Raw genomic sequence first — 21,681 nt, 5'->3', positions numbered from 1 at the left:
ATATTTTAATTTGTTCCCAAGTCTTCTGAACTGCATCTCAAATTCCATTTATCCAACTACATAGTCTCGATCATACCCATGTGGTGTCTAACACACACACACAGCACACACACACACCAACACACACATACACACAAGCTTACACATATGCGCATGTACACACACATACATACATTCACACAAATGCACACACCACACCCATACACACACAAGTGCACACACATACAAGTACGTACATATACCACACACATACACACATACATGTACTTACAGCACACACACATACATGCACACATATATGCATACACACAATACACACACACACACTTCTTTGCACCTTACAAGCAGGAGCAATTCAGAGGCTGGTCATTAATCCTCAAGTTTTCAAGGAAGAGCCTGTTCATCTCATACACACAAAGCAATCAATGTCTCTAAGACAGAAGACTGGTCTTGTGGCTGTTTTTCCTGCAATTTCTCAACAAAGCAGTTGCTGCCAGCTCTGTGGAAAATTACTGGTTCTTCGTTTTGTTTTTTTTCTCCATTCAACTTTATACACCTGAACTGTCTTCCTAACAATTGTCTGGTAGCAAGGCATCAATGGTCATTTATTTCCCTATCCAAACTAATAAGGGAGGAGATAGGGTTGAGGGTAAGGAGAAATAAGTTAAAATGAAATGGTAACTGTTTGGTTCAAAAGCAATTAGCTGGCTGTCATTCTAAAGGAGATTAAAATATTTATGAGTGTGCATTGCTGATACATTTGGTCTCAAATGAGAATGGCAATATTGTACTAGCATATAGACTAGTGATAAAATGACTCACTGTAGTCGTTCATCCACTGATTCATTCATTTGACAAACATTTACTGAGCATTTTGGGCTTCTGCTATAATCAGTGTCCTGTTGTAATGCCCACGGTGCACTGCATGGGGCAAGGCACAGAGACGCTTTACTCTCATTACTCCATATTAGCCGTTGTTTCTTGAACACAAATATTCCAGCAATATCTATTCATTGTAGAAAGTTTTTAAAAGACAGTTAAATAAAAAGAGAAAAAAAGTCATCTGTAATTACAGTAGAGGCAGCCACTATCTATTCAAAAATAGGATTCCTCTGTAAATATCATTTGATAATCTGCTTTTTTTTTTTTTTTTTCCTGAGGTATAATTAACATAGGTCCCTGGGTGGTACCAATTGTTTGCACTTGGCTGGTAACCAAAAGGTCAGAGGCTTGAACTCACCAAGTGGCACTGCAGAATAAAAGCCTGGCAATCTGCTTCTGTAAAGATTACAGCCAAGCAAACCCTGTGGAGCAGTGCTGTCTTGCAATGCCTGGGGTTGCCACGAGTTGGAATTGACTTGAAGGCAAAAGACGACAACAATTTATATACAGTAAAATTCGCTCTTTTTGGTAAACAGTTCCATGAGTTTTGACAAATACATACATTTGTGTCATCTGTACCCACAATCTGTAATCTGCTTTCATTTATTTAGCTCTATATTACAAACATGTTTTTGTCACTGAAAGAAGATCCATATCACTGTTTTTATTTGATGCAGGTATTCCATCTGAGGGATGTACACTCATTTATTTAACCAGTGGAAACTTTTGCCACACATCTCTCTGGGTTTGTCAGAGTGGATTTTTAACTTTGGTCTAGTAGATTCCCAGAGTTAAATTTAGTGAGAGTTTGTCCCTGAGGTTTGTCCTCAGGACAGTGGAAGGAGGCACCCCCTCCCCCTGTGCAGTGTGTCAGAGTAGAACTGTGCTTCATAGGGTTTTCAATGGCTGATTTTTCAGAAATAGATTGCCAGGCCTTTCTTCTGCGGTGCCTCTGGGTGGACTCCAACCTCTAACTTTTTGGTTAGCAGCTGAGAGCATTAACTGTTTGCACCACCTAGAGTACAGTAAAGTCAGAAGGGATTCTGAGATCAAGTTAGCTTCTTGTTATATAACAAGGTTGCTGGGAGTCCTCACTGTGCCAAAACCACGTGGTGATCTTTGGCCCAGTGAGAAGGCCTTGCTCCTCTTTAAATTCTCACAGATGGGTCAACAAAGCAGGACAGTTTTACCCTATTGTCTTATATAAGTTTTAGGTGAAATAGGTCTTTCAGTTTTTACTTGCAGCCTGCTCTCCCCAGGACTCAGACATGAGTGTATAAGGAGGGTGGGGAGGTGGCCGAGACTTCTTGATTTCACCCTTGGTGAGAGCCACCAGCTTTCAGAATTTGTCCTCTCTTCTGATAACAATTTTTAAATTGAGCCAAGCTTCTTTGCTGAACTATATTTTTATTTATGATGTTCTTCCCCTGTTAGGTCCCCAGTCTTCCAAGCAAATCTACAATGTCACGTTCATCCCTCATGTTCGTGGGGAATCCTAACAGTGGGCACAGCGGGAGCAGAACTGGGATTCCTCCACATTCACACTTCACAAGCTCATGGCATATATTTTGCTATAAAAATAACACTCGTTCGTAAAACAACCATAAAAACAAATCCTAAACAGTAGCTACCTTTTTGTAATATTTTTAAAGAGTAAATGCAAGGCAGAACAAGATCATACCGATTTTGCCAAAAATTTATAATGACTTCATTCCTTTAAAGTTGAACTCTCACTAAATTTAACTCTGGGGGTCTACTGGAGCCCTGGTGGCACAGTGGTTAAAGCGCTCAGCTGCTAACCTTTAGGGTTGCTATGAGTTGGAATCCACTTGACGGCAGTGGGTTTGGTTTTTTTGGGTTTGGGGTTTACTACACCAAAGTTAAAAATTCACTCTGATTTTTTTTTTTCCTGCAGCCAGAAAGCTTCCGGGTTATCTTGATAAGACTGCTTTTAAAAGGCTGCAGGGAAGCCCTTACCACAGGTAAAGCCTGGCTTGGTTTCTTTGACCTCCTAATCCGCTCAGTTTATTGGACCTAGTTAAATTTGGTCCCAATTAATTTTAAATCTATAAATGTAAAACATGCCAGTGGTGAAAGATGAATTTAAACACTTGAGGATTAAGGGAAAATGTAAATTCCGGCTTTAACCCCTCTGTGCTGACTGACTCATTGTGATCATCACCAAACCACTGTTGCTAGTTGATGTATAAAGAAAAGGAAGTAGAAATGGTCCCTGATTCTCTGGTAGGGCCACCATAAGGTGACTGTTAGTTAAGAGTTGTTTAAGGGTTCCCAGGCCTCGATTACCCTCTCCCTCACCCCTCCCCACTGCCAGCAGAGCTTCCGTTTTTGAGGACTCTACAAGTCTGCCCAGGGCCTTTGGTCCCCAGGAGTTCACAAGTTGAGACAAATAAAAATATGAAAACTATGAACTTTTTAAAAATAAATACACTGATTATGAGCAATGGTTAATTTTATCTATCAGCTTGGCTAGGCTTGGCTCCCAGTTGTTTGGACAAACACTAATTTAGATGCTATTATGAAGTAGTTGGAAAACCTGGTGGTACAGTGGTTAAGAGTTTGGCTGCTAACCAAAAGGTCAGCAGTTTGAATCCACTAGCTGCTCCTTGGAAACCCTATGCAGCAGTTCTACTCTGTCCTATAGTGTTGCTATGACTCGGAATCGACTCGATGGCAATGGGTTTTTTTTTTTTAAATGTGATGAAGTAGTTAAACCCATTGCTGTTGAGTCAATTCCAACTCATAGTGACCTGATAGGACAAAGCAGAATAGCCCCACTGGGTTTCCAAGGTTGTAATTTTTCTCCCAAGGAGCGGCTGGTGGGTTTGAACTGCTCACTTTTCAGTGCTTAACCACTGTGCCACCAGCGCTCCTTTTATGAAGTAGATATGTGTGATTAAATCAGTTGGCTTAAGTAAAGCAGATTACCTTCCATAATATAGTCTAATGTAATGTAATCAATCAATCAGGTGAAGGAATTAAGAGCAAAAACAGAGTTTCGCTAGAGGGTATTCTGCCTCCAGACTGTAAATATATATTTTGGTAGAACTCATACTTCACTTTTCCCATTGTCTGATTTTGGATTTGCCAGCTCCCAGGACTAGATTACCCAATAAGCAAGGTATGCACGGGTTTACTTGCGTTTACTTACTAATCTGTAGTGCAAATTTCACTTGTTTTTCACATCAAAGATGTGGTAAAACCCATGTGAAATTGTGTACCACAGGTTAGTAAGTAAACACAAGTAAGCCCGTGTATACCTTGTTTAATGTAAGCCCGTGCATACCTTGCTTGCTGGTTAATCCACCCTTGCAGCTCCTCGCAATTGTGTGAGCTAATTTCTTGAAGTAAATATCTGTCTGTCTGTCTATCTACCTACCTATCCATCCATCCATCCATCCACCCATCCATCCACCCATCCATCCATCCATCCATCCATCCATCCATCCATCCATCCATCCATCCATCCATCCACCAACCCACCTACCTACCTACCTATTTATCTATCATCTACAGTAAAACCTGTGAGAGCTGGAACTTGATGGGTTTGTCTTGTTTTTCCAGGTCTCAAAAGTTTTCTGCCTTTGACAGGGTGCAGTCTTACCACTTTTCTATCTCTTGTTTTAGTGGAAAATGGTTCGGAATCAACTCGATGGCGAGTTTGTTTGTTGTTTTCTCTGACAGGTTTATGTCTTACGGAGGTTCTGGTTTTTGCAGGTTTTACTGTATTTAGCTACTTGTCACTGGTTCTGTTTCTCTAGAGAACCCTGACAGACATTATATAAACTCTGTCACCAGCAGTGAACAGGGTCAGGGCAGAAGAGAGAGGAGGGGGATTAATGTCATGGAAAATTCATTGCTTGCAGTAAGAGTTTTAAAATGATGGCTTGGGGAGCTGCCGGAATGATGACAGGCGAAGAAGTTGTTTTGGTAGAAAACTTGGCTTGAACAAAGCTTCTTGGACGGGAGGCGTCAGGGATGTTTTGACAGGTAGCCCAGAAGTAGCCAAGGACACTGGGCTTGATGTGTGTCTCTGGATCCTTCAACACTTTCTGCTTCACTGTTCTCTGATTTTGGGCCCAGAGATCTTTTAAGTAACTCTTTACATGCTCAATTTGGCAGAGATTTAAAAAAGTGGATGTTTGAACAGGTAGAATGGCCGCTTCTTCAGGGTCCACACATCTGGGTCTTGGGTCTTTGCAGCAATGTTTCTTTTCCAAGTTAACTTTCGTCCCATTCTTTCAGCAGTTTGATGGCTACACCCAAGTCTCTGAGGAACTGGCTGCACCTTAGGACTCTAATCATCTCCTAGGTCCCTGATCCAGTGTGCGCTTCTGTGGCAGGAAGCTTCTAAGATGGCCTTCAATGATCCTTGCCTCCTGGTAGTCATGCCTGGTGTAATTCCTCTGCCTTGAGTGTGGTGGGACCTGTGACTTGCTTCTAACCTATAGAATACGGCAAGGTGATGGTATGTCACTTCAGTGAAGAGGTTACATAAAGATATGACGTGTGTCTTGCTAGCCACAAGTCTTGCCTGTTTGGCTTGCACACTTGGATGAAGTCAGCTGCCATGTTGGAGAGGCTCATGTGGCAAGGAACCAAGAGTAGCCTGTGCCCAATGGCCACCTATGAACTGAGACCCTCACTCCAACAACCCTCAAGGAACTACATTCGGCCAACTAACATGTAAGCTTGGAAGTGGATCTTTCCTCATTTGAGCCTTCAGATTGACACCTTGATTGAAGCCTTGTAAGAGATCATAAAGCAGAGGACCCAGCGAAGCCATGCCCAGATTCCTCACCCACAGAAAATGTGACATAATAACTGTGTGTTTTTTAAGTAATTTGTTATCAACAAATTCCTGTTATAATTCTCTTTAGTCTTTATTTTCCTTCACAATTTTACCCCTTGTGCCAGTCTTATTCTTATAAATATCTCCAGCTCTTAACTATAAACTGGTGACTCCCAAACCTGTGTTTCCAGGACAGACCACCCTTCTGAGATCAGAACCCATAAAATGTGTCCAGTGGCTTTGGACAGTTCCATGAGGATATTGTGCAGACATCCCAAATTTAGCATGTTCAATCTGCCCCTTCTTCTGAGTTCCTTGACTTGGTGACATTTATTTCTCTTTATCCAGTTGCCCAGTCCTTACAGTCATCTCTCTCCTACCCAACAAATTCAATCAATCTTCAAGTCCAGCCTTATAACCTTCTACTTTCCCACTTATATTAAAGACATTTCTTAAAATTCTGGTTCTACATTTTGAGAGTGGGATGCAAAATTAAAGCAGTTGTCGGTCTGTATATTAGGATATTCTATGCTTGTTTTTTTTTTCCCATTAAAATTCAAGCAAAAAGTTCAGATAGTGAATATGATTTGGCTTAAAAATTATCATGTGCAATTGCAAATTTGAACTGGTCAGCACAACCCATGTTTATATTTATTAAACTTATCTCCTTAAGAAAGTTGAACAGTTGAACCAAAAATGGTTAGACCCTTCCTCCACTTCTCTAGCTGGGTTTTGGGAAGAAATAGGCCAAGAAGAGACAAGCGCTCTCCCCTCTCCATGGTAAGGGGTCAGTCCCAGCTGGTTTTGCTCTGATGTACTGGAGCTGGTTGAGGACAATGGGAGGCACTTGAATAAGATCTGAGTCTGCCCCTTTGGTTGGGATTATGTCCTTGCCAAAAGGAAGACGTTCTGAGACTCAGCCTTGCTCATCCAACTCTTTCAAAATGGAAAAGATGTGGCTCCTGTAGCTGCCCTGTGGTCCAGGATGGTCTATTAACTCTGCATATGCTGTAAGGCACATCATCTGGAGGGGAGTATGTGGGGACACCGAGAAGCTACTCTCCATGGCTTTAAGTCGCAACTGTGTGTTGGTGGTGCTCACGTCTGTATGTACAGCCCAGGTCCGTTTCCTGAGCTCTAAACTTGTATATTAACTGCGGAAAGGACATCTCCAGTTCGACGTCCTGTAGGCCCCTTCAATCCAGATCCTCATATTTAAACAGCTTGTAGCTAAGAATTCTCTTTGGTCAAATCATCCAGTTGTTATACAGGAAGGTTAGGTATTCTGAGGTACATCATTCAGATATTTTTCTGGTTATTTTAAACAGTGAGGTGGGCATTCAATAAACAAAGAAACAAGAAACAGTTGCTGTGGAGTCGACTGCAATTCACGGCGACCCCACGGTGTCAGAGTAGAACTGTGCTCCGTAGGGTTTTCACTGGCTAATTTTTTGGCTGTAGATCACCAGACCTTTCTTCCGAGGCACCTCTGGGTGGACTTGAACCTCCAGCCTTTCAGTTAGCAGTAGAGCACTGTAACCGTTTGCACAGATTATGCAGCAGTTGTGGGACTCTACTGTTTATTCATTTGTTGCTAGAGTGACACTGTACTTTTTTTTATTTTATTGAGACAACTTTTGTCCTGCCTGTGGGTAGTCACTAGAGCCTCACCAAAGGTGGATTGCCCTCCATCCAGGCTCCTGAGGGGATGATAAGCCCTCCCTATGGCCTGGCTGACCATTGACACTGAGGCCACCAGGGGAGAACACCCCAGGAGTGATTGTCAGGTTTGTATCCTTGCCATTGCCATGTCAAACCTAACAAACGCTGGGTCAGAAAGACTATAGTGATGGAGGATTGCCTGAGGGTAAATGGTCCATACATTCCTGTGAATGACCAGCTTTCAAACTTTTAAAATCAAGAAATATTATAAGCAACTCCTGTATATAAAACAGATAAAAGTGGAGCTTCCCTTGTTGAAACCAGGATAATGGGGATGGGGTAGAGCACGAGGGGCAGGGTCTTGTCCCCCAGCTCCCCTTGCTTTGTGAAGAAGCCCTAGCTGAGCTACTTTACTGAATTTTACTTTGGATTCTAGATGAGAAATAGCTCTTACTGCAGGATGTTGCTAAGGACACTATTCTCTTCTCTCACCTTCTAGGAGGATAACCCATTGCTATCGAGTCGAGTCCGATACATAGAAGTAATTTCTCATAGGTCTCATTTCCAGGAAACTTTTTTTCCCCCGAATACTTGACTTATTTTTTATTTTATGGAGGCTGTGACTTAGACCCCTTTTGCATCAGCTTCTAGAAAGCACAGAGCTAATTTTGTAGACCATCTCTGGTGGTTTCTCAGGACATCTTGGTACTCATTTTATGGACTGGAGAAGTTAAGTCAGGAATCTAAGATCTGTTTTCTACTTTATTTTTCTTTTAGCCTGATTTCCACTTTATTCTTATTTAACCCTCTATCTTACACGTTTTTGTAGGTTTCTGTAAGTACTTTCTGGAACAAAACAGGATAAAAATTAATACATGAATGTATTAAAAAAACCCGAAACAGTTGCAGTGGAGTCAGCTCTAACTCCCATGTGTAGAACTATGCTCCATAAAGTTCTCAATGACTGATTGAGAGGCCTTTCCTCGAAGGTGCTTCTGGGTGTACTCGAACTGCCAACCTTTTGGTCAGTGGCTGAGCACGTTAACCATTTGTATCACCCAAAGACTCCCACAAATGTAGAAATACACTTAAGAATAAACAGCAGAGCCTCCAGCAACCATCCTCTGCCTGTGTTTACCTCATTGGGGTGGAATCCATCGATGGGTTCGATGAGCTGCCAGGGCTGCCCACCTCTCCTCTGCCACTCCTCCGTGACTGCAGGACACAACCAGAGTGTTAGAGACATGCTTCCACAAAGAACCATCAATCTCTGAAGACACGGACCCTGAGAAATGTTGTCAGAGCTGCCCACTGCCCTCCTGGCCTGGCCCATTGCTTACCAAGCCATTGCCACTTCTGAGGTATTAGCTAGCTCAGACTGGGAGCTTTCTGAACAGAAATGATCTTCTCATCAATTTCCAGTCAGAAAGACAATGCGTGAGAGTGTTGGATGGCAGTGGTGTGTGTCTTGGGGAAAGTGGTGGGGAGAGATGAGCTCTAAAATATTCAACACCAATTTAACTCCATCTCATTTTTCAGGGGCGCAGTAGGGCAGCACTGTAGGAGCAGGAGGGGAAAATTAAACATTTTGTTAACATTTCCTTGCATGGGCTGCCATTTCCACGCACCGCCTGTGTGTGTCAAGCAATCACCTTTAAAAATCATACAGTACATAAGAAATATTATATAATTATACAAAATTATCTCAGCATCACACTTAGAGGGAGTATGGCTACAGAGAAAATATTATGAGCCCTAAAGTGATGAAAAGCAATAAAACCATCCTTCAACATGGGTAAGAGACCAAGAATGTCAGTTGCTCCAAGGCAACAGCACAATTAACTTTACATTGTAATATAATAGAGTCAATAAGAACTCCTCAAGGAAATTTCAAATCCCCCGAGAGCCTCCAGAGAGAAAACATCTGAGACTGCTGCTTCTGGCATAGCCCAGCCCCTCACTTCCCTGAGTCCAGTGAGGGAGCAGGCACAGCTAAGATTCTTCCAGTTCTTTTCTCTTCACCCCACAGAAAAATCAAGAGCAGAGGCTTGTGCCGTCTCTGCTTCTATCCCGCTCACCCCAAGGGAAGGCACATCGATTCTATTGGGGGCTTTGATTGGACAAGAGAAGCTGGACTTTCCAGGGCTGAATCAGTATTACGATGCTTTTGAAATTAGTCCTAATATTACGGCATGTCACCTCCAATAACTGACAACTCCTTTGTCCCCAGATAACGCTGCCCTGCTCAGAGCTCAGGAGAAAATTCATGCTGGTGCTTTGGAGTCCTGCACAGTGAAGCTCCTGTCTTGGGTAGCTTATTCCCTGGCAGATCTGCGGCTGCTGAGCCACGTTCTTATATTATGCTTCTGGGTTTTATCGGAGTGTGTTAGAAGCAGCAGCTGCTGAAAATTGGTCTTTGAATTTCTTATAAAAGTCGAAAGGGTAACGGTATAATTTGGGAAGGGGTAAGGGTAATGGCTGAACAACATGATGAACATAATTAATGGCACTGAACTGTACATGTGAAAATTGTTGAAATGGCAAATGTTTTGTTACCTATATGTTTACCACAATAAAAAAATTAATTACAAAACAAAAATAAAAACAAAACTTGAATTGAGGACATTGACTACTGTGTTACATGGTGTTTCCCGCAGATTGCCAGAGAAATTCCTTAGTGCCTGTTAACAATGTATCTCTTTGAAGGAATGGGATGTGTCTGCCCTTCTGATAGGAAGCTCAGAGCTGTCCTGATGCTTAAACCACACAACCTCTTTTGAAATTTTGTTTGTTCTACCCAACCAGCTTGCAGCCCTGAACAATTTCTCTTTTGCCTTTGGCCATAGGAACCCTATAAGAGGCAGTCCTCACGGAAGCTTGCCTGGCTCTATCTGCAGTTTGCCAGGCCTGTTCTGCCTGTTTTGGGGAGACCTTGGAATCAGACCTTCTGTTCCAGCTTCAATTCTGGCTGCTCCGCCTTTCCCTCTGGACCTGACACTGCAGCACCTGTGAATTCCCGGTCTTACCCCCTTGGCCACCACGCTGGCTCTGCCTGCTCCGAGCCCTGTCCAGCCCATCCCTGCCTCTGCTTCGCTCACCTGCCCTGCTTTTCACTCATGCTTGTTTCAGCGTCTTCATTCTTTCCCTTGTCTGGGAGATGATAGGCCAGTCTCCTGCTTGTTTTTTGGGTCCTGCTTCTCTACTTTCTAAGTTGATGATGATTCCCTATCTGAGCTGTCTCCAATCCAAAGTTCCAACAAGTTGCATTTGGGAGAGTTTTTGCAAATGCAGAGCCAATGTCTCCCCAGTGAGTTTCCTCAATGCTCTTCGTTTTTTATGGTGTTTGTTTCACTTCTACCTTGTAGTCCCACAGGGGTCTCTAATACAAACCAACAATAATGTGGAAAGGCCATGCCCAGGTGAGTTATCAGCTTCCTTAACTTCACAGATGACATCACTTCCTTTCTACCTGTGCTCCATTCCTTCACAAAAGTTCCTGATGAACTGTCTCCCAACTCTCCCTTTATTTTTTGTTTTGTCTCATCTTATGTCAAACAGATGTTAAAGAAAGAAAGAAAAAATGAAAGAAAAGAAATAATGAAAGAAAACCCTAATAGGGTGCTAAGGAATGTCCAGGCAGTGCTAAGATCAGGCCAGTTGCAACTGATCCTAACCTAGAGTTCAGAGCCCGCTGAAAAGTTGCCAAGAGTTGGATGAGTAAGGCATGAGGCAGAGGCCTATTGTATTAAATAGATATCCACCAAGTCCTGGACCTGACCCGGACCTCCCAGGCATCTCTGATCTGGTGTAGGTAGGAAGCCTCTTTCAACACTTTGTGACTTTCCATATTCACAGAGAAGATTGAGTGTCAAGCTGAATCCAAACCTATGCTTCAACGGCCAAGAGAAAATCCAGAAAGAGTGACTATGATTAGGGAATCTGGAAAATCCAGAATGGAAAACAACATTGAGCCTATAAAAAACACAGTTTAAGGTCATGTTCCTTAAGAAGAATGTTTACTAGGAGTACAATATTTCAAAGGTCATATTTGCTTATAGATGAGTTTCCTCTAGTGTGATTCAACTCTGGCATCCAAGCTTAAGGTTATTCTAGGCTATTTTCATTTTGATTTGAATTTTATGTTTGTTACTATCAAACTAAAACCATGGTCCTTAAAGAAAGGGAGAAATGGTGATAGATATTGTACCTCATGAAACAAACAGACATAATTCAGTCATCAGAATTAGTGACTATTTTCAAAAGGAGAAGGGATGGTCATTCTCTTCCAGCTCCTCTTGGAGGCTTGGGGAATCCCTTAGTTGTGGGGATTGTGGAAGGAAAGCTCAGGAATGCTGCCATGTTTTGCAAGGGACCAGGGACATATGCTAGGGTGGGGGGCAGTGGGAGAGGCCCACTTTTTATTATCACTGTACTCCGTACTCCCGCAATTCTAAACAATGCTAGTGATAACATTCTTCCCTGTCAGGATGGACTGTTCCCTCCCTAACTCCCACATTGGTAAGCTACTACAAGGGAGTCCAGCCTTTAGAAGAATGGCCTTGCCGTAATAAAATAAAGCAATGAGTATTAAAAGAAATATCTACAAGGCTATCGTTAACGTAGTCATGGTGGAAGACATCAGTTTCCCCCATGATTATTGTGTCTACAAGCATCATTGTGTATCCATAAACTTCAGTGTTATAAAACCTAAAGACAGGGTCAGTAACTCACAAGCTAGAGTTCAAGGTTTTATCTGTATGGCGACTCTTTTCTGTTTGTTTATTTCAGGGTGAAATTTTAATTTCTCAGAATAAAAGCAATACCAGGCAAAACCAAAACCAAACCCAGTGTCGTCGAGTCAATTCCGACTCATCGCAAACTCACAGTGGCCTCTATTTCTTCCCTGATTGATTTCAGAGTAGGAGATCCAGTCAAGGGTAAGATGGTAAGATTATTTCCTTCCCACTTGGAATCATAATTCAAAATAGGTAGATGAATTCCTGTTGTTCTTCAGAAGATCCAAACTGAACTCCTTGAATGGTTATGAACAATTTCTTGGGATTTGGTGTATAACTTATTTTCTTCATCTGTAAAATCAACGAAACTCTGCTAATAACCGGCTTTTCAGAGATGCAATAGAAGTCATAGAAGATGACTAATAAGACACTTGATCGCTCTTTGATGAACAGCAACAAACAAATACTTAAAAAAAATCTGCTCTCTGGTCAGCCTCATGAAGTCATTGGTTGTCTTTACAAACATATCCATGGAGGGAAGTAGAACCGGGTTCACTCCAATTGAGTTATCTCGGAAGCTGGGGGCAGATGGTGGCATATTTAAACTGTCAGTGTAAAAATGGCCCTGTCGGCCAAGTGGCATTTTCCTTCCTCGGCCTGGAAGATGTGCAGAGGAAGAAAAAAGACGTCACCTGCTCAAGTGGGTATTTCCTGAAGGGAGGAAAAATTGCTACCTCTGTTTAGTTCATAACCAGTTGGAGAATGAGTCATCAAGAGACAAAAAGAGTCTTTGGAGATGAGCAATCGTGGTTCAGCGCTGGACAGAGGCTGTCAGAGCTGAGACCACATAGGTTTAGTGCCTACCCTCAAGTGACAGGGATATTCAGTTGCAGTTTGCTCTGTCACCAGGATATGAAATTGTGAATTTTAGTATCATAAAAACTGAGGATATTTGTGATGCAATAGTTGGCTCAAATATAGTCCAGAAATGGGAGGAGAGATTTTCCTGTGACTATGAAGACGGCTGATGGCACAGGACTGGACAGCATTTTTTTCTGTTATACCTGAGGTCGCCATGGGTCGGAGCTGACTAGACAGCAACTAACAACAACAATTGAAACTGCAGATTTAATGAGTGAATTGACAGGGCTTTTATTTCTGACAAAAGGAGACAGTTGTGATAATGAGATGCATTTCTACCATATCTTCCTTGAAAGAACTCAAAGTGATGCACAGGCATAATTGGCGAGGGGAGGGGCTTTGGACATTGAAAGAGAACAAGCTTTTATTATCCATCTATTATACTCCTGGTGGTGCAGTGATTAAAGCACTCAGCTGCTAACTGAAAGGCTGGCGGTTTGAACCCACAAGCTGCTCCACTGGGAAATATGTGGCAGTCTGCTTCTGTAAAGATTTACAGTCTTGGAAACCTAATGAGGCAATTCTACCCTGTCCAATAGGGTCGCTATGAGTCGGTATCGACTCGTTGGCAGTGGGATTTGGTTTATTATAGACCTTGGAGGGATGTAATAGGTGCTTTACATACATTGATTACTGTGGTGGTGGGAGGATGCAGCTAACAGTTACTGAGTCCTTACTACGGGCAGACACTGTTCTAGTGCTTTATAAGCTTTGTCTCACTTAATCCTTACATAATCCCCATTGTTAGTTATTTCTGTCTTACATAAAAGGTAACAAAGGCTGAGTGGTGACTTAATTTTCTCAAGGTTACATAGCCATTCTGCTTTGGCACAGGAACACAGTTCTATCTGATTGTCAATTCTGGCTTCTTTCAACAACAGCACATTGCATCCAGCATGAGGTAGACCAGATATCAAGGATGATGAACCCCTTGTTACTCAGAGAGATGAACCCCTCTGCCTACTCTGGAAAAAGCTAAAATTTCAAGTTAAAAATTCCCTTTGCGGTGGCCTGTCAGCATAAGTCAAGATCTTACCATAGTTTCTAGTTAAATATAAAAACTCTAGCTCTTTCAGAAGAGGATGTTGTAACACCTAGAATTTAAATGTATGATGCTGTGGCAAATGTTCACATTGGCAGATCCCACAGCACCATTTCCTCTGTCTCTACCTCTCCTTCTTGCCATGTTCAAGCAGCTTCCCTAATGAAGTGCCCACTAACTGCGTATGGACAAGATGACCAAGGCCCTTTCAGAAAGTTGGCCCTTCACATTTATTTTTAATAAATGTCAGGAAATTATAAAATCTCAGGAAATTCCTTGAACTGTTGATGAGAATTGCAAAGCAAGAATACTTGAGTGTTTCTCAGTAAAGTGACTGACTGCCATGTTGACGTAGGATGCTCAATTCAGTTTAGTTGAATTTCATGCTCTTTCATAGAGTTTATTGTTGTGGGGGCAAGAAAGGGCTGTGACTATGGGGCTTCCATGACCTTACCTTGTACAAGTTGTCCTGGCTTCCCTAGTATTGTGTACTGTCTTACCCTTGACCAAAGTTACCACTTATCTATTGTCTATTTAGTATTCTGCCCCCTCCCTGCCACCCCTCCTATCCCTCGTAACCATCAAAGATTGTTTCTTTTTGTGTGTAAACCTTTTCATGAGTTTTTACCATAGTGGTCTTATACAATATGTGTCATTTTGTGACTGACTTATTTCACTCAGCATATGCCCTCCAGATTCATCCATGTTACGAGATGCTTCGCAGGTTCATCATTGTTCTTTACCATTGCGTAGTACTTATTGTGTGTATGTACCATAGTTTGTTTATCCATTCTTCTGCTGATGGGCATCTAGGTTGTTTCCATCTTTTTGCTATTGTGAACAATGCTGCAGTGAACCTGGGTGTGCATATGTCTATTCGTGTCACAGCTTTTATTTTTCTAGGATATGTTCCTAGGAGTGGGATTGCTGGATCAGATGGTGTTTGTATTTCTAGCTTTCTAAGGAACCACCATATTGTTTTCCAAAATGGTTGTATCATTTTTTATTCCCACCAGCAGTGCATAAGAGCTCCGATCTCCCCATAGCCTATCCAAAATTTATTGTTTCCTGTTTTTTTTGATTCTTGCCAGTAATGCTGAGGTGAGATGATATCTCATTGTGGTTTTGATTTGCATTTCTCTAATGGCTAGTGACTGCGAGCATTTCATCATGTGTCTGTTGGCTGCCTGAATGTCTTCTTTGGTGAAGTGTCTGTTCATTTTCTTTGCCCATTTCTTAATTGGATTATTTGCCTTTTTGTTGTAGAGGTGTTGGATTTTCCTGTAGATTTTAGATATTAGACCTTCATCTGATTTGTAACAGCCAAATTTTTTTCTCCAGTCTGTAGGTTCTCTTTTTACTCTTTTGGTGAAGTCTTTTGATGAGCATAAGTGTTTAATTTTTAGAAGATCCCAATTATCTAGGTTATCTTATGGAGTTTGTGTGTTGTTAGTTATGGTTTGTATCTTGTTAATGCCATGTATTAGAGCCTCTATTGTTGATCCTATATTTTCTTCTATGAACTTTATACTTCTTGGCTTTATATTTAGGTCTTTGATCCATTTCAAATTAGTTTTTGTTTATGATGTGAGGTATGGGTCCTGTTTCATTTTTTTGCAGATGGACATCCAGTTTTACGAGTACCCTTTGTTAAAAAGACTGTCTGTTCTCCATCTGATGGACTTGGGGCCCTTGTCGAAGATCAGGTGACTGTAGGTGGATGGATTTACATCTGGGTTCTCAGTTCTGTTCCATTGGTCAATGTATCTGTAATTGTACCACTATTAGTCTGTTTTGAGGTCAGGTAGTGCGAGACCTCCTACTGTATTCCTCTTCAATAGTGCTTTACTTATCCGGGGCTTCTTTCCTTTCCATATGAAGTTAATGATTATTTTCTCCATCTCTTTAAAGAATGCTGTTGGTATTTGGATCAGGATTTCATTGTATTTGCAAATTGCTTTGGGTAGAATTGACATTTTCATAATGTTCAGCTTACCTATCCATGAGCATGGTATATTTTTCCATTTATGTAGATCTCTTTTGGTTTCCTGCAGTAATGTTTTGTAGTTTTCTTTGTATAAGTATTTTACACCCCTGATTAGATTCCTAAGTGTTTTCTTTTTTTAGGGACTATTATAAATGATATTGTTTTCCTGGTTTCCTTTTGATCGTTCTCTTTATTGGTGTATAGGACTCCAACTGATTTTTGTATGTTTATCTTGTATCCGGCTACTCTGCTGAACCTTTCTATTAGTTCCAGTAGTTTTCTTGTGGAGTCTATTGGGTTTTCTATGTATAGTATCATATCATCCACAAATAGGGATAGTTTAACTTCTTAATTGCCAATTTGGATGCCCTTTATTTCTTTTTCCTGCCTTATTGCTTTAGCTAGGACTTCTAGTACAATGTTAAATAGGAGTGGTGATAAAGGGCATCCTTATCTTATTCCTGTTTGCAAGGGGAATGTTTTCAGCCTTTTTCCATTAAGAATGATGTTAGTCATTGGTTTTGCATAGATGCCCTTTATTATGTTGAGAAATTCCCCTTCTATACCTATTTTATTGAGAGTTTTTATCAGGAATGGGTGTTGCACTCTGTCAAATGTCTTGTCTGCATCAATTGAGATGATCATGTGATTCTTTTCTTTCCTTTTATTTATGTGGTGGATTACATTGATTAATTTTCTAATGTTGAACCATCCTTGCATACTTGGTATGAATCCTACTTAATCATGGTGTATTTTTGTTTTGATATGATGCTGAATTGTATTGGCTAGAATTTTGTTGAGAATTTTTGCATCTATATTCAGGAGAGATATTGTTCTGTAATTTTCTTTTCTTGTGTCTTTGCCTGGTTTTGGTATTAGGGTTATGCTGGCTTCATAGAATGAATTTGGAAGTATCGCTTCCTTTTCTAAGTTCTGAAATAGTTTGAGTAGTAGTAGTGTGAGCTCTTCTTTGAATGTTTTGTAGAATTCTCCAGTGAAACCATCTGGGCCAGGGCTTTTTTTTGTTGGGAGTTTTTTTAAATTACCTTTTCAATCTCTTTTGTTATGGGTCTGTTCAGATTTTCAACATTGTTTTGTGTTGGTTTAGGTAGGTAGTATTTCTAGATATTTATTCATTTCCTCTAGGTTTTCAAATTTTTTGGAGTATAGTTTTTCATAATACTCTGTTATGATCCTTTTTATTACAGTTGGATCTGTTGTAATGTCCCCCATTTCATTTCTTATTTGGGTTATCTGCAGCCTCTCCTGTTTCTCTTTGTCAATTGGCCAGTTGTTTGTTGATTTTGTTGATCCTTTCAAAGAGTCAACTTTTGGGGAACATCTAGCTCAATTGGCTTAACATAGTTTATAAAGAAAATATTCTACATTCTATTTAGGTGAGTAGCATCTGGGGTCTTAGATGTGCCATCTAAGATACTCCACTGGTCTCACCCCTTCAGGAGCAAGAAAAAGTGAAGAAAACTAAAGACACAAGGGAAAGGTTGGTCCAAAGGACTAATGGACCACATTTACCACGGCCTCCACCAGACAGTCTAGTACAACTAGATGGTGCCCGGCTATCACCACTGACTGCTCTGACAGGGATCCCAATAGAGAGTCCTGGACAGAGCTGGAGAAAAATGTAGAACAAAATTCTAACTCACAAAAAAAGACCAGACTTACTGGTCTGACAGAGAGTGGAGAAACCCCAAGAGTATGACCCTTGGACACCCTTTTAGCTCAGTACTGAAGTCACTCCTGAGGTTCACCCTTCAACCAAAGATTAGACAGGCCCATGAAACAAAACAAGACTAAAGGGGCACACCAGCCCAGGGATAAGGACTAGAAGGCAGGAGGGGACAGAAAGCTGATATTAGGGAACCAAGGTCAAGAAGGGACAGTGTTGACATGTCGTGGCATTGTTAACCAATGTCATAAAACGATATGTGTACTGTTTAATGAGAAACTAGTTTGTAATGTAAACCTTCATCTAAAGTACAATTAAAAAAAAAGAAAAAGAAAGGACTGATGAGCCTCAGCTTCCAAGCGTGATAGTTCACCAGGCCAATGATGGTCAATATTCAGTGAAGGACAAATTCTTATCTCTGTATCCTCCAGGTATCTGTTTTGTTGACAACTATATTCTCAGCAGGTCCCTACACAGCACAAAAGGTTTGCATTTGGCTACCAACCTAAAGGTTGGCAGTGCAAACCCATTCAGTGGTACCACAGAAGAAAGGCCTGGAGATCTGCTTCTGTTAAGATTACAGCCAAGAAAACCCTATGGAGCAGTTCTGCTCTGTAACACATGCATTTGCCATGAGTCAGAGTTGACTCAATGACAATGGGTTTATATTCTCAGCACCTACATAGCTGCTGGTACATAGTAGGACTTAGTAATGATCTGATGACTGACTGACCAAGCTCTCAGTTTTGGAGCACTATAGAGTCCTTTTCTTAAACTTTAATGCACATGTGTGGATTAACTGGGGATTGTGTTAAAATTCAGATTTGGATTAGGTAGTTCTGGAGTGAGGCCTGAGATCCTGCATTTCTAATTAGTTACCAGGTGATGCTGGTACTGCTGGTCCTGGACCACACATTGAGTAGTAAGGATGGAAGGGACAGGTGCTGTTTACTGAGTACCTACTATGTACCAGGCATATCGTTGAGGAAGATTACACATTATTTCATATAATTATCAAAAGACTTGTTAGGAAGATACGGTATCCCCATCTAGGTCTGCAAAGGGTAATTAAATATGTTCAGGGCATTGTTTACAGTCCCAAAAATAATAAGTGACAGAGCTAGAGATCACTTTGGAAAACAAAAAAGTCCCACGCAAATGCTAGACATTATTATATTTTTAATGACTTTATCTATACTCAAGGTTGGTGCTGATCAGATATCACTTGGTGGTGCATTTGTTTACATCAGGACTTCACTAATGAGTTTTTAACTCTGCATTTTAATGAGAGCTTATTTATCAAAATGTCTCTCCCCATGAGAGAAATGTGTATCACCTAGGCAGGAAATCTAGTTAAGGGAGATCAGTCTTGCTGAAAAGATGCTCAGAATTGAGGTACTAGTGTATGCAATGCAAAACGTGTCAGCTAATGTAATACTTGATAATTCATGATGGCCATCTGCTCCATCCCAGATGCTTGGGCTGGGGTAGCGGTGGTGGGGAGATGGAGATGATAAACTCTGGACGAGAGATTTTTCATCCTGGTGCATACACTATAAAGCTTTTCATTAGCATCATCTCAGCTGGCAGTCAATCAACAGGGGGCTTTCATCTTATATTAAAAGTGCTTAGCAATGAAAATGAGTCTGGAAGGATTAAAGGTCATAAATAATAATTTTTTAGAGCCAAGATATAAAGGATAAATCAGTAGCTCCAGTAAACAAGCCTGGTTTTGCATGGTCACACATCAGTGACCTCAGCATTTGGATGGAGTGCTAGAAAGGAAATTTGGTCATAGTCTTCCCAGAAAGCTGGGATATGGGTTGTCCACCTTGCCAGACTGATTCTCAGCTCTCCCCTCAGAGATTTTGATTAGGTTCATCTTGCATGGGATCAGGAATCTGCATTGTTCCTGAGTGCCCTTTCAGTGCCCACTTTGAAAGGCACTGCCTTATCCCTCCTTCCTGTCACACTTGAGCCTATAAAGTAAGTAGGGCATTTGCTGAACTGGCAAGCAAAGGTTAGGTGATTCCATTAGTCTGTTGGTTCCCAGCCCAAAGCCCTTTCCAACTGGTTGCTTGCTCTATTGCTTCAGTGATCCTAAAATGATGGCAGAATAAGGAGGGGATGCTGAGCCTCCACCACCTCAGAAAGAACTTCACACTTACCTTTTTTCCCCATATTTGGAGCTATTGATGTGTCAGAATGGGCAGGAATGACTCGGCCTGATCTATTGCCTGCTGGCTTATAACGTGTTGCCCAGGTAGGCTCAAAAAAAGTAGCTGCTGAATTTGTCTTCTGTCAATATTTAAAACAAGCAACTTACTTTCTTGGAAGGCAAAATCCAAGTAGAAGAGATTGAAGTTCGTAAATTTCTCGCGGGTTGCAACTGTTTTCAGTGTTCTGGAGAGTAGTTCTGCTCTCTGGGTACAAGGGAAACAGAGAGGGTTCCATGCAAGCCAGGCTTTGATTTCAGCCAGACAATTCAGGCATAACAAAGAAACTGATCCTCCCCACCCCACCCCACTCCTCTCTCTCTAAGCTATCATCAAGGAGCCCTGGTGGTGCAATGGTTAAGCACTTGGCTGCTAACCCAAAGGTTGTTGATTCGAATCTGCCAGCAGCTCCATGGGAAAAAAACAAACAAACTTGGCGATCTGCTCCTATAAAGATTACCAAAAACCAAACCAAACTCATTGCTGTTGAGTTGATTCTAACTTAAAGCGACCCTATGAGACAGAGAAGAACCACCCCATAGGGTTTCCAAGGAGTGGCTGGTGGATTTAAACTGCTGACCTTTTGGTTAGCAGCCAGGCTCTTAACTACTGTACTACCAGGGCTCCCCTGTAAAGATTACAGCCTAGGAACCTGTGAGGCAGTTCTACTCTATCCTGTAGGGTCGCTATGAGTAGAAATTGACTAGATAGCACACAACAACAAGCCATCAACAGAGAGTAGCTATGAACATTAAATTCTATTCTTGGGCAAATGACCAATGAACATATGAAAAATGTTAAAATTTATTAGAAAACAAATAAGTGCAAATTAATATTAAGAAGAGGCCACTTTTCACTCATGAGATTAGCAAAGAAAAGATGAATAACCATGATGATACTGGATCCAGTTTGGTGTGGGAGCAGTGAATGAGAATGTCGATTGGTTTAACCTTTCTGGAGAGCAGTTTGGCAATATGACTCAATCCCTAAAAACAAGTAAATCCTTTGACCAGTAATTTTACTTCTAGAAATTTGTCTTAAGGAAATTGAGATGTACACAAAGATACATGCATAAGGAGGTTCATCACACTGCTATTAATCATAGTGAAAAATTGGAAACAATCTAAATGTCCAACACCAAGGGATGAAATAAATCATGGTGGATTCATATACTGTATGCTATGGAATGCTTACAAATTATCACATGGAGGAACAATTTATTAACATTGGAAGGCATAAAATGGTATGTGTGTATTGATATCATAGAGGCAAAGAACAAAAATATCTATGAAAGTAATATTGGAAGGACATACACACATAAGACTTGGGGAGATGGGATTTTGGGTGATTTTTATTATTGTTTTTTTTAATCCAAGGTTTTTTTTTTTTTTTAATTGAAATACGTTTCTTTTGTAATTAGAAAGATAGGAGTCCTTGGGTGGTACAAAAAGTTAACGCGTTCAGCTACTAACTGAAAGGCTGGTGGTTTGAGTCCACCCAGAGGTGCCTTGGAAGAAAGGCCTGGTGACCTACTTCTGAAAAATCAGCCATTGAAAACCTTATGGAGGGCAGTTCTATTCTGACTCCATGGCAAGTGGCGTGTTTTTTTGGTAATTAGAAAGATACGTCAATGAATATTTTACAAAGAGATAGGTCACCACAGGTGAAAGGAGAACATTTTGCTTGAATAGTGTATTCCCTCAGAGAAGACAGGAAAGTTCTGGACCGTCTGGTC

The 21,681-nt window shown here is 41.1% G+C and overlaps 1 protein-coding gene across 2 annotated transcripts in view; it reads right to left on the bottom strand.

Moving 5' to 3' along the window:
- AOAH (acyloxyacyl hydrolase) overlaps positions 1–21,681 on the bottom strand; it is a 240,538-nt gene that overhangs the window by 3,819 nt on the left and 215,038 nt on the right. For both annotated transcript variants that reach the window (XM_004385300.2, XM_023739575.1), the window contains 2 exons: positions 20,057–20,153; positions 8,496–8,572 (listed from right to left, as the gene is read on the bottom strand). In XM_004385300.2, coding sequence (XP_004385357.1) covers positions 8,496–8,572; positions 20,057–20,153 — 174 coding nt within the window. The remainder of the gene's footprint in view (positions 1–8,495; positions 8,573–20,056; positions 20,154–21,681) is intronic.

This window comes from Trichechus manatus, unplaced genomic scaffold (genome assembly GCF_000243295.1).
Source record: "Trichechus manatus latirostris isolate Lorelei unplaced genomic scaffold, TriManLat1.0 scaffold00137, whole genome shotgun sequence".
NCBI classification, from domain to species: Eukaryota; Metazoa; Chordata; class Mammalia; order Sirenia; family Trichechidae; genus Trichechus; species Trichechus manatus.
This window is presented reverse-complemented; position numbering and strand designations above follow the sequence as displayed.